Source organism: Odocoileus virginianus, chromosome 7, assembly GCF_023699985.2.
Source record: "Odocoileus virginianus isolate 20LAN1187 ecotype Illinois chromosome 7, Ovbor_1.2, whole genome shotgun sequence".
NCBI lineage: Eukaryota > Metazoa > Chordata > Mammalia > Artiodactyla > Cervidae > Odocoileus > Odocoileus virginianus.
In genome coordinates, this window is record NC_069680.1 from 7169264 (window position 1) to 7187236 (window position 17973).

General features: G+C 53.2%; 1 protein-coding gene across 2 annotated transcripts in view; it reads left to right on the forward strand.

Annotated features, from left to right (window-relative positions):
• Nucleotides 1–17973, forward strand: part of NEURL1 (neuralized E3 ubiquitin protein ligase 1) — a 74691-nt gene that overhangs the window by 34060 nt on the left and 22658 nt on the right. The window contains exon 1 of one of the 2 annotated variants that reach the window (XM_070470111.1): nucleotides 8189–8324. The exons of the other annotated variant lie outside the window; for it this stretch is intronic. Within the exon in view, the coding sequence (XP_070326212.1) occupies nucleotides 8291–8324 (34 nt within the window). The 5' untranslated portion in view covers nucleotides 8189–8290. Of the gene's footprint in view, nucleotides 1–8188; nucleotides 8325–17973 lie in introns of those variants that run through there. 2 annotated transcript variants of the gene reach the window in all.

The window sequence follows — 17973 nt, forward strand, 5'->3', positions numbered from 1 at the left end:
GTAAGAGGGTTCCCTTTTCTCCACACCCTCTCCAGCATTTATTGCTTGTAGACTTTTGGATAGCAGCCATCCTGACTGGCGTGTAATGGTACCTCATTGTGGTTTTGATTTGCATTTCTCTGATAATGAGTGATGTTGAGCATCTTTTCATGTGTTTGTTAGCCATCTGTATGTCTTCCTTGGAGAAATGTCTGTTGAGTTCTTTGGCCCATTTTTTGATTGGGTCATTTATTTTTCTGGAGTTGAGCTGGAGGAGTTGCTTGTATATTTTTGAGATTAATCCTTTGTCTGTTGCTTCGTTTGCTATTATTTTAATGTCATTTTCTTAATTGATCTGGATACTGTTTGTTTTAGTTTCTGCCTAGTTTCTGCAGCAGGAGGAGGTGGTACTGGGGCTCCCACTGATGGGGTAATGGGGAGCCAGGTCAGAGGTCATGGTAAGGAGAGGGAGGCAGCCCAGCCCAGTGGGACTAAGGAACTCTGAGAGGCAGAAGCCCCCAGGTGGTCAGCCGAGTTTCTGGGGTGGTGTTCTCTCCTTTGGACAGGATTCTAGGACTTCAGGGCCCCCCCCTGCCCTCTGACAGCCCCTGGGACTCGCATTTCAGCCTCTCTGCTCTGCTGGATGGCTTCCTGGATACCAACTCCTCCTTTGCATCTTGGGCCCTGTGTGGTCACCAGCCTGGTCCTCGCCAAGGCTGCACCCATGACCATTTGCTTGGCCAGTAGCCACTGCCCTCTGTCCTGGGAGGGGCACCATGCAGGGCCTAAGTGCAGGCTCTGGAGGCCAACTGACCTGAGGTCAGGTCTCACATCTCCACTTTCCTACTCCGTGTCCCAGTTTCTCATCCTTAAGGCCCATCCATGATAGGGCCTTTGTGTCGACTTCAGGTCTGTAAGTGTCTCATCAGAAGCGCTCCCACGGTCATGGCACTTCCTGTGCCTCCACCCTCTTCTGAGCACGCTACCTATCGGAGTGTATTTCATACTCGAGGAGCCCTATGAGATGTGCTTTTATTGTCAACCTCATTTTCAGTTGATAAAATGGGCACCCAGTATGTTTTATAGCTGAGATTTGAACAAACCCAGCTTGTCAGGCTCAAAAGCTTGTTCTTTACCATTGCCTCTGAAGCACCTAGTGTCTGCACTCTCTGAGTGGTGCAGTGAGTAATATCTGGTGTTGTCAGATCCTTGGGGTCTGGCTGCCAGTGGCCCTTCTGGGAGTGCCTCAACCCCAGAGCCTGGCCCCCATGAAGTCCTGCACCATCATGCTCTCTTGCCTGCTAATGCCCAAAGGAGAGGCCCTGGCAGTGGGCAGTAGGCAGGGTCAAGGCATAGGAGTCCAGGTGAGGGCCATGTCCGCTGGTCCTGGACTCTGCTATCCCACAGTAGACAGGATAGGGAGAGGCAAGAAGCAGGAGAAAGCCTGAGGAAGTGAACTCCTCAGCGGCAGGAAGGTGGGCCGGAGGGGGCGTGGGGCAGGGGAAACTTCCCAGCCTGTGGTGGGCTTCAGATATCTGGGTGCTGAGACCAGAAAGGGTGGGCACTGGGATTCCTGGCTGAACCACAAGGCCTGGAGGTGCGTGTTATGAGTGTGTGTGTGGCAGGGGAGGGGGTGGGGAGGGACGGGGTGGGGGAGGGAGGTCTCTGGCTGCAGAGGAGGGATTTAACCTCCTGCAATCAGCTGCCAGCTTTCCTCGAAATCCAGCAGGATCAGGCGAGTGTGTTTACACATCTCTGGAGGACGAGGCTCTTGTCTTTCTCCAACGCGTGTGTTCTACCTCCTGTGTCACCTTGGGTCTCCCCATCTCTCTTCCCCTTACCCTTCGATGTCTCATTGTCTGCCCTTCCCCACCTTCCTCAGCAAGGTCCTAATTTAGGGACCAAACTTCATCAATTCAGGCCCTGATAATTTATCACTTGTGATCACTGGAATGGCTTTGAAATTTATTCCACCTGAGCAAAAAGAGAGTGCTAACCTGGTGGCAAAGGATGATGTTTGTTCTGCTTGCTTAGAAGAACCCACATTTCACCTGGTACTCTGGGATGACATTTGCATGAAAGGCGAGCACGCCATAACACATGCAAAGCTTAGAACGGCGACGAGAGCAAGGCGAGTGCTGAGTAAGTGGTCCATGATGGTGATGAGGAAGGTTATTACCTATGGAGGCGGGCCCTCCCTTTCTTCTTTTTGGTGTACTATATACTCATAATCTGCACGTTCCAGGTCTTTCCTCTCTAAGGTTGGGGTGGAGATCCTAGCCTCTTTAGGTTCTACCAGGATTCCTGAGTTCTTTGGCTCTCTGAACCACATCATCAGCGGTTACTGTTACTAGCCGAGCCCCAGGCTCTGGAGCTTGCCCAGTCACGTGGCGGAGGAGCTTGCCTATCTGACCTCCAGATCAGAGCTCAAACCTCTGCGCAGGTGGGTGGCACGGCACCCACCCTTCCTGGTGGGGGTCATAGATCTTATCATGGGCAAATGTTGGTTCCAGCTGGGGGCTCTGTGGGTGTGGGCTCCGTCTGGTACACTGTGTTCTGGGAACCGAAACCTTGTTCTTCCTTGTTCTGTCTTTTTCTTCCTGGCACGGGTGGTGACCCCTCTGTCTAGTCCAGGCTGGGTACGCTGGCCCTGAGGCCCAGACCGGGGGAGCAGGAGGAGGTGTGTTGAGGTCTCGGAGGGTCTGAGAAAGGGCTACTTGGCTTTGGGCCTGGGACCTGGGAGGGGTGCCCAACTCCAGGCTGTTTTCTCAGATTCCCTTTCAGTCCCCGCCCCCGCCTCTGCACCTGTTGTGTTCCCGTCATCCTGGGTGCTGGCAGCTGCCGCTGCTGGGGCACCTGTCCCACCCCCGAGGACGCCCCGTGGGCTCCTGGCTCCTGTTTCCTGCTCTCCCTGTGCGGCTTTGGCTTTGTCCTCACTGCCATGCGCTCGCTTGCTCTCGCAGCCTCTAGGCAGCAGCCTCCCCTTTAGGTTCTGGGTGTGGGAGGCAGCTTTTGGGGCTTCGCTGCTCCCCGTTCTTCAGCACCAGGCCCTGTCTAATCAGGCAGGGACAATGGCCCTAGCAGGTCAGCATTAAGCCCCAAATGCCAGGTGACTCATCAGCTCAATCAGATTATCCCTTGTTCTTGACTTAAAAAGAAAGACATTAAAGCAGCCAGGAGTTGGCTTCCAACTCCTCCTAGCAGGGCCGCCTCCCCTTCCTGACTTCTCTTGATACCAGGCTCCTCTGTCTACCTCCCCCACTGTAAAGAGAAGTTATCACCTCTCCTTGTCCAGTCTTCCACATTGCCTGATGTCCCACCCTGTGTGTTATGTTAAACATCAGACGACATTAAACCTGAGTTCAGTGCTCCTGCCTTCCACCCACTGTGCAACCAGGGGAAAGCCCACGATTTACTTGGCCTTATTGCTGCAGCCGAGGGCGGTGGCTGGACCCAACACTCTCTCTCATCCCCTCCCCTTCAGAGAGCTTAGGGTCTCAGACTTTAATGGTTTCTCTTGTCCAGGGAACTTGTTCCAGGTTTTATTCTGCCATTGTTGGGTCTGTTCTAGACTTTATGTTCTGAGAGGTGCTGGGTCTTTGGAGATGTGGATGAGTAAGGAATGTGGTGAGGGGAGGGTTGAGGTGGGGAGCTCGTTGTGGGGACCAAGAGGGGGCCCAGGAAGGAAGAGGAGCAGGTGGCAAGGGGTCAGGAGAGAGGAGTTGGCTGGGAGATGCTAGCAGGTGAGGGTCTCAGGAGCTGAATGGGTTCAGAGAGGGGGAGTGTTCCCTGGATGGGACTGGAGGGCAGAGGCAGCAGGGGGCTAGCTAGAGAGGGAGGGCTCCTTTCTGAATCTTGGCAGGCTTTCTGTCAGCCCAGTTGCTCCCCAAGGACATACCCAGGCCTGCCTTCTGCCTGCGTGCTCTGAGGGGCCACAGCCCCTCTCCCCCCACCCCCAATGTCAAGGATGGGTCAAATTTCTCCAAGATCTCCAGGATGGGCTCTCCTGTTAGCAGATGGGAAACCCAGGCTTGGGCAAGACCACAGTCTCCCTTGCCTTCATCCAAACTCTATCCCTGGGATGTCACCCTCGGCCTACTGGACCTTTCCTAGGCCCTGCCTCCCCCTAGAGCCCTTCTGATTCCTTAAGGAATCATTGTCCCCTTGTCTTCTCTTCCTCAAGAAAGAAGCGCTCCTACCTTTTCATCTGTTCTGGATAAAGTGTGAGTTTTTTGAATGTTAGGCAGATCTGGGTTTGAACTCTGCCTTGAGAGTTACCCAGTTGAACTCTACTTCGAGTAGGGTTTGAACTCCGTGTCAATGTAACCTTCTAACCTTCCTGTCTCAGTTTTATAGCCTGTGAGATGGGGGTGATAATAATCCTGCAGGGATATGGTGGGGTAGGGTAGGTGTGATTATGTGTGTGAAACCCTTAGCACCATGTCTGGGCCTTAGCAACTGTTCAATAAATGGTAGCGCTTGTAGTCACTTCTGTAGTTTGGCTTGTAGATTCCCCTTTCACATCCTCTTTTCACATCCTTTCTGGCTACAGAAGAAAGCACTGCAAATGTTCAACCAGAGCCAAAGGAGCCTCATTGCTTGATCCCAGCATGGCTCCTGCTTGGCTTCTGAAGGGCAGAAGTTGGGTCTCACTCACTAGTGGGTCCATCATTGGCACGCAGTGAATGCTGGATGAATAAATGAATGATGTAGGTCTGGTGTTCTCTCACCCCTTTTAGTGACAGAATCCTTTGGCCAAATGAAAATTTATATGATGCCCCAATGAATAAAACTGGGAAGGGGGGCAGCTCTGGCTCCCATGTCATCTGTACAGGCCTGGACACTGCCCTTGGGAGGCAATGGGGGCAACCCTCTGTCACGGGACATTGCCACTTCCCATTTAAATTGGGGACATGGATTTGTAGAAAACAGAACCCAGGGAATCTGCTAGAAAACTCCTCAGACAGTGGTGCCTAAAGGCCTGGGGCCGCCCAGGCTGTTCTCTATTCATTTTCTCTCATGTGGCTGGAGTGTGGACTGCCGTAAACTTGAAGGACTCTCCCTGCCCCTGCCCACCCCCCATCTCCAGAGCATCACACAGATTCAGTTCCATGGGTGAGTGATTTTCTGAGAGCCAGCTCTGTGCAGGCACGATGCTAGGCCCAAGGAGCAAGGACAAGTCAAGGACCAGCCTGACCCTGTGGATGCGCTGTTTTCTCCCCTGGTGCCTTCCTGCCGCCTCCGTGCGTTCTGCACACCAGATGGCAGAGTGACCTTTTAGCAGTTCAGACCTGGTGTTGCTGCCTCCCTGATGAAGTCCGTGAGGAGCTCCCTATGGCTCTCAGAAAAGAGTCCAGATTCTTCGCCCTGCTCTTTGAGCCCTTCCTGCTGTGTCCCCAGCTCCCCTGGTTTTGCAATCAGAAAATCCCCCCAGGCTGCTCTTGCAGTCCCTGCTCCATCCTTGCTTCTTGAAAGGGTTGGGTTCCCTTCAGCCACAGGGCCTTTGCATGTGTTATGCTCTCACTCCCCCAGAAGCACTCCCTCCCCCAACCTACCTCTGCAACACAGGAATGCACATATAATTATCCTTCATTGTTGCTTTTCAGGAAAGCCTGCCCCGAGCCCGCCTTTCTTCCAGGACACTTTCCTAGAGTTGGGATAGCATCTTCCTCGCTATACTACTTGACGAATGTCTATTTCTCTCTAGACTATAGGTCTACAAGAGCCAGGTCCTGTTTACTGTAGATCATCGTGGCATCCCCAGTGCACAGCTTAGAGTCGGACACACCATAGGTGCTCAATAAGTGTTAGTCATGTTGAATTGCTGAAATGCATGCAGGAAGCCAGGACAAGCAGACAAGGCCATGACTGTCCCTGTGTAGGGTGGAGTAAGACAGCAGATTGGGAGAGGCATAACTCAGGCTCAGAGGAGAGACAGGGTCCAAGAAGGGGGACTCTGTCTGTACTGGGGGCCCTAGTGGGGCTTCCAGAAGAGGGATTTCCAGTGCTGCGTGATGGTGGGTGATCAGGCTGTCCAAAGTGGGAAGGGTTGGTGAGGAAAGGCTTTATCAGCTGGTGCTTTTAAAGGCAGGTGGGTTGAAGGGGGTTGACTTCTGCTTTGTATGAACAGCCTCCAGAGCAGCCTCTTTGCCTCAGTTTCCTCATCTGTAAAGTGGGCATAAGAATGCAGTTGGTCTCTTAGGGTTGTGGGAGAACTGAACAAGTTAATCTGTGTCATGTGCTTAGGACTGCCTGGCACACAGTGAGGCCTTGTGTTTGCTATTTCTGTGGTTATTTACCCCGGAAAAGTCTTTGGGTTGTTTCCTCTTGATCAGATTTTGACTTATCCTTCCAGAGGAACTGTGTGTACATGTGTCACGGAGTGTATGTGTGTGTGTGTGGCCACATCCAGCCAAGCACGTGCCCAGAGAAAGGAAGCACCCTGTGTAGAATCAGGTGTCGCAGCTTCTCTTCGGGAGGAGTCTCAGGCCGGCTTCTGGTTTGAGGGACTGTGACACTGTGTGCTTATAGGCTTGCCCAGCCTTCTGGCTTGGTGATCTTAGGTCCATGCCGGATGCCCCTCCCCCCTGCCTCTCCCCCCTCACTGCCCCTCCCCCAGGCCCACTCAGGAGACCCCGCACTCAGTAGCAGGGTCTTGAGCTGAGGGCAGGATGCCCAGACGAGCCCCTTACAGTGCCTGGGCCTCTGTGTTCCATCTGACACCTTTCCCATGGCTCCTTTCCCAGCCCCACCCCTCTGCCCCCTACCTTCCCTCCCCACCCAGATCTGTCTCTGGGAGCCCACATCCCTAGGCCTGGAGACAGGAGCTGGGGCCGAGCCAGGGCCTGGGAGGAGGGGGTAGTCCTGTTCTCCTGGGAGAGACTCTGATGGTGACGGCTGGGAGATTGTCTGCTTGAATCCTTACCATGCCCCTGGCCTGCTCGGTAACCTGAGCATTTCAGAACCTCCACTTTCTCTTCTGTAAAATGGACATAACAGAAGCTTCTGCCACGTGGAATAGAAATCAGATCACACAGGCGGTGCCCGCTACACACTTAAGTGGCTGGTCTCTTGATGATGCCTTGGGGTCCCAGCATGCTTGCCCAGGGCCGGAGGGCCTGCCCTCCCCCACCCTCTGCCCTCTCTGCCCCCTTCCGTCCCCCAAGGTACAAGGGTCTGCACCTCAGGATTTCTTCAGAGGCTTCGTGAGTCTGTGGGAATGAGCATGTGCCGTGTGTGTACACTGTGAGGTGTGTCTGTACAGGGGTGTGTACTGGTGAGCAGGAGGTGACTGTGCACAGTGGTGAATGCTTTCAGGTGCTTTTGAGCCTGTGTTTGTGCATATACCTGTGATGTGGTATAGACAGGTAGTGTGGTCTGTATATGCTGGTGTGTGCCTTGTGTGTTTGTGACGAAAGCGAAGGTTTGGTGTGGGGGTAAAGGAATCTAACCCCGTCCCCCCACAAGACTGCCTGGGTTTGCCCCCCAGTCCTGTCGACCTTCTGGGTAGGAAGCCTCTTTGTGCCTCAGTTCTCTCATCTCATTTCTCAGATAGCAATAATGATGGTACCTATTGATAATAACCATGTGCTGACCTTATCATTCAGCCTGTGAGGACCAAAGGGGTTAATGTGCATGGAGCACTTCGAAGAAGCTAGGAGGATGTCAGCTCTTTGTTATTAAGCTGCAGGAGTGAAATTGTAAGCCCCTTGAGGGCAGAGACAAGGTTTGTCTTGCTCACCACAGTATCCCCTTGTTTTCCCGGTATGTGCATGTAGTAGGTGCATAACACGTGTGAATGTCTGTAGCCTAGGTGAATGGTGAGGTTGTGTGTCTGTGTGTGTCTGTGATGGGGAATGTGCATGTGTGCGTGCGTACATGAGTGCATGTGTGTGTGTGTGTGTGTCTGTGTGTGTGTATGCGCTCTGGCTGGGGCATCTCCAGTGCTTTCTGGAGCTCGGCTATTTCAGGAAGCCTCTAGTCTCCTCCTCCTTATGTAAATAAACATGACAGATCCCATCGCCTGTACCAGTGCGGGGAGGTGGGGGGAGGCTCCGGGAGTGGGTGGGAGCTGGGAGGCGGCTCTGAGCGGGGCCAGAGGGGCGTGCGTGCGTGTGTGGCCCGTCTTGCGGGCAGTGCGCTGTGTGTGTGGGGGGGGGCGCAGGAGGGGCGGGCTCAGCCTGCCATGCCGGCTGCCGCTGGCCACGGAGGAGGAGGAGAGGGGGCAGGGGGAGGGGAGCTGGCCGCCAGGGCGGCTCGGTGACGAGGCCAGCCGGCCAGACGGAGGTGGCCGTGTTCCCCGCTGCCCGCGATGGGGGGACAGATCACCCGGAGCACCCTCCACGGTAAGGCCCTGGCTGACACCTGAGGGTCTGTCCATCCCCAGCCTGGGGACCGCTTGGGGAGGCTGGGACCAGGAGGCAGTGGGGCTGAGGGCATGGCCATCCCCCCTGCCTCTTGGGAGGCTCTGGGACCTTGGAAGGGGGTGCCTTTGAGTGACAGGCACTGGGGCAGAGGGGACAGAAACAGGAGGTTGGGCAAAGCAGGAAGAGGGGTCTTTCCCCAGCAGTCGGTCAGGCAGCTGAGTCTCCCCACAAAGTCTCCTCATCCTCTTACCTCCCCAGGGTGCTGATCAGTGCCAGGTGGGATGTGAGGCCCGGGGTCCATAGGTCCCTCTCCTAGAACCGAGGCAACCCTCAGACAGCTGGGGGGGATCTATTTGTGGGTCCTGGGATATGGGCCATGGAGGTCAGTGCTGTGCTCCATGACGGAGCCGTGGAGAGATGTGTGGGAACATGCGTGTGTGCATGTCTGTGCCCATTGGAGGTATCTGTGCATGTGTACCTGTGCTAACTTGTGGCTAAGCACACAGGGGTGTGCAAGTGACACCCCCACATTGCCTGATCTCAGTTCTGAAAGCATGTGCTCTGCCAGGGAGGTCAATGAACTTCTGATTCCTGGGGTTCACGTCCGCGCTCACCTAGACCTCAGGCAGACCGGGAGGCTAGCAGGTGAAGGGGTGGGAGAGAGGACCGCTAGGTGGCTGCCGCCTGCCCCTACTCCTCTCTCCTCGTCTGCTTGGCTCCAGGGCTGTGGTCTTGGGAGGAACATGGCCGATGTGGCACCAGACCCAGAAGAGGAAGCCTTCCCAGGGACTTGTTTTGTCATCGCTGGGCCCCAGGAGTTGGGGTTCCTGTACAAACTGGCTGGTGCAGAACAGTGTGGGCTGACCTTGGGGAGTCCCTGCTACACTCCCCTCTGGGTGCCGCCTCCCTCCTCGGGCAGGGCATTAGGAGGTGGGGCCGCCTCCATCTGCTGGGTTCAGTGGGCACCGAGGAACCGGGAAAGGCCTGGGAAGGAAGGAGGGTGCTGGCAGGAGCGAGTGGGAAGCTGTGGCCAGGACTGGTGACCAGGTGACTTCCCCTTTCTGGGCCCTGGACTTTGACAGAGTAATTTCTAATTAAAAAAAGAAAAAGGCAGGGAAGGAAACGTGGGAAAAGCAAATCATTGGCTCTCTTAAAAGGAAATGAATTTTGCCCTGGGCCCAGAGGGCTAAGTGACAGATGGAAGGCCCTGGAAGACACATAATCCGGAGCCGGCCAGAGGCAGTGCCAGTGGCCTGGGCCTTAGCCTGAGACTTGGACTGGCCTGACCTGGGCCTGGCCCTGCCCGTCTGTGGGGCGGGGGCTCCTCTTGGGCTTGTTGGCCCCAGTGGGGCCTGCTGGCATAGGGTCTGGAGCCGACTGGCATTTTCCACTGGAGTCAGACTTGGGCAGGCCTATGGCCTGGGAAGGACTAAGAGCCCCTCAGGACAGGCTCAGGACACAGCATGCTATCTTCAGCTGCCTGGGAGCCCGGGGTTCAGAGGGGAGCGGGACCCCAAGAGTACCTGAGATGGCGTATGGCCATCAAGAACTCCTGCTCTGGAGGAGATGGACATGGGTGGCAGCAAGGGCAAGTGTCTCCTCGAGCCTTGGTTTTCTCATCTGTCAATGGGGCTAATGATAGTAGCCTCCTCATAGTATTGTGAGGACAGCAGAAGACAATGTGAATAAGGACTGAACACAGGCAAAGCCTAAAGGGCCTGGAGAGGCGTTCTGAGGTGTATGTCCTATTCCTCCCTCTCTCGCAGAGAACAGAAGGATAGCTTGGAGGGGTGCGCTGAGACTCCAGGAGTCGAGCCATTGGGTGAGGGCCTTGGCCACCAGCCCCTTACCTGGACCACTCTCCTGAGCCTGGGCCCCAAAAGTGGGCCCCAGCTCCGCCCTCAGCCTGCCGTCAACACGAATAGGTGGGGGGAGTTGCGGGTCGTGGAGAGCGAGTGTTTGCCTGTGCCCGCAGAGCCCCTTAGCCAGGACCCTGCCTGTGTGTCTGCACCTACGGGTCCCCACGCCTGTACCCTGGCTGCCCTGGTGGCCCTGGTTTCACCCTCTCTTGGGAGGTGAGTTGGGGGAAGTGGGAGATGCCAGGTGCTTGCTAGGGGTGCTGTCAGCCCTGCAACCTGACTCTGGAGCACAAAGATCCTTCGTTCCTGATTAGGTGCTTGGGGGATTGGTTTGGTTGGGGCTGAAGACGCTGGGTTGCTGGGTTACAGTGCGAGGTGAAGGGTTGTGTGTGCGATTTTCTAGTGGTATGCTTGTGGACGTGTCCTGCTTGTTTGTGTTTCTGGTGTCTGCTGATTGTATCTGAGTTTTAGACCTCTGTATGTGTGTACCTGCATAATGTGTACCTATACGTGTCATATTTAAGAGCTCGAACATTTTGTGTCTGGGTTTCCATGTGTGAGCAGCCACATTTGTGAAAGTCTGTTATTTGGTAGAGGTCAGTGTTTCTGCACAAGTCGTGTGTGTGTGTATGTGTGTGTGTGCGCGCGCGCGTGTGTGATTGGACTGGTGGTGAGGAATTGGGCTCCTCTGGGATCAGCCTGGCAGGGGACCCTTTGGAGAGATTAATTCTCATTTGGAAAATGGTTTCGGCAGTTACATGCTTGATCTCTTTCATGAGGCAGATTTCCAGAGCTGCTCCCTGTCTTGAGGGCAGGATGAGGGTAGGGGAGATCCCAGAGAGAAGCCCCCCCATCCCTCTCCTTCCCACCCTCCCCTCCTCTTCCCTCCTGTCTCCTTCACTTTCTTCAGTGCCCCCCACCCTGCTGTGACCCAGGGCAAAGGATGGACCAGTTGCTGAGGGGCTGATGTGCGGAAGACACACACATATGCACCCAGACACACATGTCACCCTCAGGTTGGTCTGTGGACCAACAGACTCCAGATGCTGGGATGCAGGGGCCTGAGAGACTGGCTCCCACTGTCCCTTCACAGAAGGGGATGCTGTGACTCAGAAAGGGAAATGGCTGACTAAGGTCATGTAGCTGGCGGCTCAGAGGGAATCCAGACCGTGTCCCTTCCGCGGCTAACTCCCTGCTTCCCTTCCATGGTTCCTTAATTCTCACTCCGGCAGCTGGGGAGAGGCCAGCACAGGGACTTAGGTGATCTGGGATCACCATGGAAAGAGCCGCCTGTCTCCTGGCAGCAGCTCTGGAGGCTTTTAGGCCAAGGTGAGTCCCCCAGAGCCTGGCAGGTGTGTCTGTGAACACAGGTCACACACACATACCCCCCACTTATGCCTGTGGGCATGAGGAATTAGGCTGATCCCTGTCTGTTCTCTTCACCCAGCCCAGTGTCTGGCACCCCACAGATGCTTGGCCAATGAGGAAGAAGGAAGAATGTGGGGTTCGGGCCCTGGCTGCTGGACCACATCAACATAGGTGGGGCAGGTGGTCTAGGGGAGCAGATGGGAGGGACAACGTGAGCCCTGAGCTGGGCAACAGGCCAGTCAGGGCTGGAGAGGGAGTGAGACGGGTGTTCCTGGTGAGAGTTTGAATCCTGTTCTGCTCTTACTGGCTCTGTGACTCTGGGTCAGTGCCTTTATTTGTCTGAGTCTCAGTGGGTGGGGGTGGTAAGGGTTACCTGGAAGGATTGTGGAAATAGGAAATGAGCTAGCAGGCATAAAGGGCAGCCCACCTGGTGCACAGCCAGCACAGTGTATGCATGTGAGGGTCTCCACAGAGGCTCCTCCAGGCCTGTGTGCGCTCAAAAGTGTATACATGCGCGCCTGCGCGCGCGCACACACACACACACACACACACACACACCCTGGCTGCCTGTAAGGACCAAGATGGCATCTCTGCCTCCTCCAGCCTTGGCAGGCCCCTGGCACAGTGTGTTACCTGGACGCTGTGTCCCTGTTAGGCACACACCCGCTGTGTGTATATGCACACATGTGCATATAGAGGACAGCTGGGGGTAATGGTCTGTGTGGTGCATGGACTAAGCCATGCTCCCCCTCATTCCCTCTGCCCTGGCTTGGGGCGCTTTGTGGGGGCACTGGGAAGACGGGGGCTCAGAAAGGTTATCATCTGGAATCCCCTTCTGGAATCTTGGGGTGAGAAGGGGGAGGAGGAGGGCTGGTTCCCTCCCTGCAGTGCTGGTGTTGGGAGACACATCTGTATGCACATCTGGCTGTTGGAAACGTCAGGGACTGGGATGCCATGGAGTGAATGAGAGCAGGAGGCTGTGTGTGGAGATTAACTTGGTTGCTAGGGTGCCCATCCTGCCCACGCCCACTCCCTGCCACTCTCCTTTGCCCACCTGGTCACTGGATCCATTTGTGTCTTCCAGGAAGCAGCAGGACCTGCTCTGCCCATGGCCAGGCTCTCTGGGTCAGATGATCAGGTGCTAATATGTCCCCTAACCCTGCACAGCAAAGGGTGTGCGTGGGGGCTGCAGGGGTCATGGAGAGACTGACCAGGGTGGAGTGGAGGGTTCACACTGGGCAGAGCGGGCCGAGCATGCGGGTGGGCCAGCTGCAGCCTGGTAAGGATGACTGCACAGCCAGACAGGTCTGCAGGTCAGAGCCCAGCTTCATTGCTTACTAACTGTGAGCTTCTCAAAGCCTCTGTCCCCTCATCTGTACCATGGAGCTAAGTGATCTGTATCGATGTGTAACAAATTACTCCCAAAGTTAGTGGCTTGAAACAGCAATGTGCATGCTCAGTCACTCTGTCATGTCCAACTCTTTGTGACCCCATGGACTGTAGCCCACGAGACTCCTCTGTCCATGGGATTTTCTAGGCAAGAATATTGAAGTGGATTGCCATTTCCTTCACCAGTAAAACAGCAAACACACATTTAATTTTCTCACATTTTCTGTGGGTCAGAAATCTTGAAATGGTAGCTAAGGTCTCCAGTTTAATGTCCTTCTTGAAGTTATAGTCAAGTTGCTGGCTGGGGCTGCAGGCTCATCTGAAGGCTTGAGGGGGGAGCCCCATCTAAGCTTGCTTACTTGGTGACTGGTGGTCCCCAGTCCCTCCCATGTGGGCATGTCCACAGGTCCACCTTACACTGAGGTTGCTCTTCCCAGAGGGAGCAACCTGAGAGGCAAGGAAAAATGATGGAGGCTAAGGGCTTGTTACAACCCAGTCTTGGGAGTCCCATCCCATCACTTCAGCTGTATTCAATTTGTTACAAGCTAGTTGGTAGGTCCACTCCACACCCTAGGGGAGAGGATTACGGAGGGGCTTACAGGATTACAAAGAGACTGCCAGGAGGTGGAGTTGGGGATCACTGGGGACATCTTCAAGGCTGCTTCCCACAGATCCCCTAACTGTCAGGTCTTGGCAGAGTGAGATGAGGTTGTACAGGAAAGGCATCAGGTGTCAGTTCCTGATAGAGAAGAAATAAAAATTCAACCCTTGCAGTTTTTCTCCTTCTTCCTGTAGGCAAGTGGGGAGTGCTGGAAGGTTCTGGAGCAGCCTGGACTGTAGTCAGGCATGGGGTGTGGGATTCTGGTTCTGGGCAGTGAAGGAAGCTGTGCCTTTAGTCCCTACTTTCTCTGATTCATCCACTGGGCACCAGAAAGGGCATGACACCATGTGGGTGCTGCTTGGTCACTCGCAAGTTTTCAGTGGACTGAAGACGTGAACAGGGGCAGCTCATTTCAGTGCTTTTATCGAGTACCTGCTTTGTTCGCTGAGCTAGGCGCTGGGGAAACAGCAGTAAAAAAGACAATGGTCTCTGCCCTCAGGAGGCTCACAGTTCATCAGGGAGACACACAAATAATCCTGTAGTCTTTCCTAGCCAGAGAGCTGCAGAACACAGAAAATGGTCTGAGTGACTCTTCTCACGTGGCCAGAACCATTCTGGGTGTGAGGAAGACAAGTGAATGCATTGTCTACAGTGGGTGCCTCAAGGCGTTGGGGCTGAATTCTGCAGAGGATCCAGATTTGACAAAGGCTGCTTGGGTGATGGAAGGTCTGTTAGGGACATATGGGACCCCTGGACCTGGTTTGGGGGTGAGAGAGACTTCTGGGAGAAGGTGGGCTTTAAAATCAAGATCTGAAGGATGAGTAAGAGAAATGCAGGTTTATAGGTGGGAAAGAGGAAGGAATGGTTTCCAGAAGAGAAATAGGCTTGGGCCAGGCCTCAAGGCTAGAGGCTATCAAGGGAGGTGGGCCCCTGGAGGGAACCCAGAGAAGTTCACATCTGGCCAGTTTTACAATCATCTCTCCCACTTGAAGTCCCTCCCCACCTGCTCTCTGGCATCCTCTCAGTCTTCCTCCCAGAGGAATCCCTGTTGAGTGACTGTGTGTAAACTAGCCCAAATCAGGACCACTCTGCAGTCCAGATTTTCGGTGTTTGGGGTAAATGAAAGCAGAAATGTCTGGCCTCCAACTGGTCTGAAGTGAACTGATCATTTCCTGTGGTGGTGGTTGTTGATTTTTTTAGAAACAATAAGACCTTATGTTGGGATCAGGTGTTAAAGTTTGAAAATTTCTTTTACATCCATGAACTCACTGGGTTCTTTCAATGGCCTGGAGAGGTGGGCAGGGCAGCTGTGATGACTCTGTTTTACAGAGAAAGAAATTAAGGTCCAGAGGGATGAAGCAACTTGCCCAAAGTCACACAGCAAATCTGTGGAATGGTCAGGGTTGAACCTAGGACCTCCTGCTTCCAGGGCTTCTGCTCTTTGCCCTGTTTCATATTGTCCAGAAAGTGAGACAAGCTTCCCTCACTAGTGATGTAAACGATCATGCCAGCACTGGTATTCAGGTCTGCAGGTTCAGAATGAGGCCATCTTGAACACAGTAGGATCCACTTGGGCCTCGAAAGATGGTGGGATTTGGAGAGGCGTGGGTAGGGAGGGAGAGAAGATATGCAGGGCGGGGGAAATAGCTTAACCAGAGGTGTAGGAGAGCACAGATTGATATTAATTGAAACAATAATATAATTATCTACAACTATGGGCTTCCCTGGTGGCTCAGACCATAAAGAATCTTTCTGCAGTGCAAGGAGACCCAGGTTTGATCTCTCAGTTGGGAAGATCCCCTGGAGGAGGGCATGGCAATCTACTTCAGTATTCTTGCCTGGAGAATTCCATGGACAGAGAAGCCTGGTGGGCTACAGTCCATGGGGTTGCAAAGAGTAGGACACAACTGAGCGACTCACACTTTCACACTTTTATTTACAACTATTATCAATAATAATAAAATTATAGCAACTACTTACTGGGTTAGTTTTATTTTTTAATTAAAAGAATTGTATTGCAGCATAGTTGATTTAGAATGTTGTGATAGTTTCAAGTGCACAGCAGAGGAACTCAGGCATGCATATATGTGTATCCATTCTCCTCCAAACTCCCCTCTGGTTTAGGCTGCCATGTAACATTGAGCAGAGTTCCCTGTGCTATACAACAGGACCTTGTCCCTTACCCATTTTAAAATGTAGCAGTGTGTACATCTCTATCCCACACTCTCTAACATCCCTTCTCCCCATCCTTCTACCCTAGAAACCTTAAGTACATTTTCTAAGTCTGTGAATCTGTTTGTGTCTTGTAAATTCATTTTTTATTTTGTAATGAATTTTTTTGCAGATTAATTTTTTGGTAAGTTCATTTGTATAATTTTAAAAATTAGACTCCACATGTAAGTGATAGCATATGTTGTTTGTATGTCTCTGTCTGACCGACTTCACTTAGTGTGATAATCTCTAGGTCCATCCATGTTGCTGCAAATGACATTATTTCCTTCTTTTTTATGGCCAAGTAATATTCCACTGTATATATGTGCCACATCTTTATCCATTCATCTGTTGATGGACATTTAGGTTATGTCCATGTCTTGGATATTGTAAATAGTGCTGTAATGAACATGGGGGTACATGTATCTTTTCTAATTATGGTTTGCTCTGGGTATATGCCCTGGAGTGGGATTGCTGGTAAATATAGCAACTCTTTAATTCTTGTAAGAATGCCATGGAGGTCTGCTGTGGTCACCATTTTACAGATGAGAAAAATGAGGTCTCAGAGTTAGGTTTGGAGGCAGCAGGCCTGGGTTCGGATCTGGGCTCTTCACTCCAGCCGGGTGACCTTGGTGAGTAGCTTCACTTCTGAGGACCTGTGTCATTGGGAGTGTCATGAAGACACTGCCTGTTAAGCCACACAGAGGTTGGTTATTGTCATAAGTATTGAGCAGATACTCAATATCTCCTCCCGGTTTCTCCTTGGCAGCCCAGCCCAGTGCAGCCTAGGTAACAAGGGCTCTGCCAGGATGGTCCTGGGGCAGGGTATGGGTGGGGGTAGTGGGGAGGTCACTCCAGAGGCTACAGTGGGTCTGGGCATCCCTGCCTTGGAGAGGCAGGAATGTGGTCTGGAGTTGGCGGAGGGTCACCCAGAGGGCTGGCTGCTTGTTTCTGGCAGCTCATAAATGCCCAGGAGGAATGGGTTGGGATGGGGTGGGGAGAGTTTCCATTGTGTCAGCAGAAGCTTTGCCTGAGGGGGTGTTCCCATTATGACTCCCCAGAAGCTTGTAAACCTGTCATGAAGGGGAGCCTCCCTGGGAGCAGATAGCGAGACCGGGGCTCCACCCAGGACCACTGGTCACTAGGGGAGCAGTTGTTCAGCTCACAGGCCTCCTGGCATCTTCACACCTTTTGCTGTGGCTGCTCCCCTGACTGGACCTGGCCAACACTTCCTCCACACAGCCTTTCACCACTATGCCTGCCATCCTGGGCTCATGGGGAAAATGATCTCTAGTGTCAGCCACTGAGTAGGTTAAAGGACCCCAAACATGACATTGGGAGATCGGGGTTCAAGTCCCAGCTCTGCCACTTTATTGCTGTGTGACCTCAAGCAAGTTGATTAACCAGTCTGATTGGCAGCTCATCCATGGAATGGGGGTTTTAAGGGGTCATACTGTATGTCAAAGTGCACTGGGGAGAAGCCCTGCCCTCAGCTGGCCCTCTGGCCCTTGGCGTCAAAGCTGTGAAAGTGAAAGTGTGAGTTGCTCAGCCGTGTCTGACTCTTTGGGACCCCTTGGACTGTAGCCCGCCAGGCTCCTGTGTCCATGGTATCCTCCAGGCAAGAATACTGGAATGGCCATTTCCTTCTCCAGGGGATCCCTTTGTTCCTGCTTGTTGTATCATAGTGCTGTTCCTTTTTATTGCAGAGTTGTATTGATTGTGTGGGCGTACCATGTTTGATTTATCCATTCACCAGTTGGAGGGCATTTAAGCTATTACCAGTATGGGGTTATTATGAATAAAGCTGTGGTACATTTGTGTACAGGTCATTGTGCAGATGTTTCATTTCTCTTGGGTAAGTGCCTGAGAGAGTGATGGCTGGGTTCTATGATTGGCGTTTAACTTATAAGGAACTGCCAAGCCATCTTCCACATTGGCTGCTCCATTTTGCATCCTAGCAGTGATGGATGAGGGCCATGTATGGAAACAGTTTGCATCTCTGTGTTCTGGTGGCATACACATGTGTACTGTGGAAGAGGCAAGATAATAGAAAGCCAGGTATCCCCCTGTGTGCTGCATGAGATCATTTGAAGGTTTGACCCAGGTGAATATTTTTTCAGGTTTCATCAGTTGTGACCATATTTTAAAATGCATTTTTCAAAAATTTATCCAAACCCTTGCTTTCTTGGCTGTAAATGCC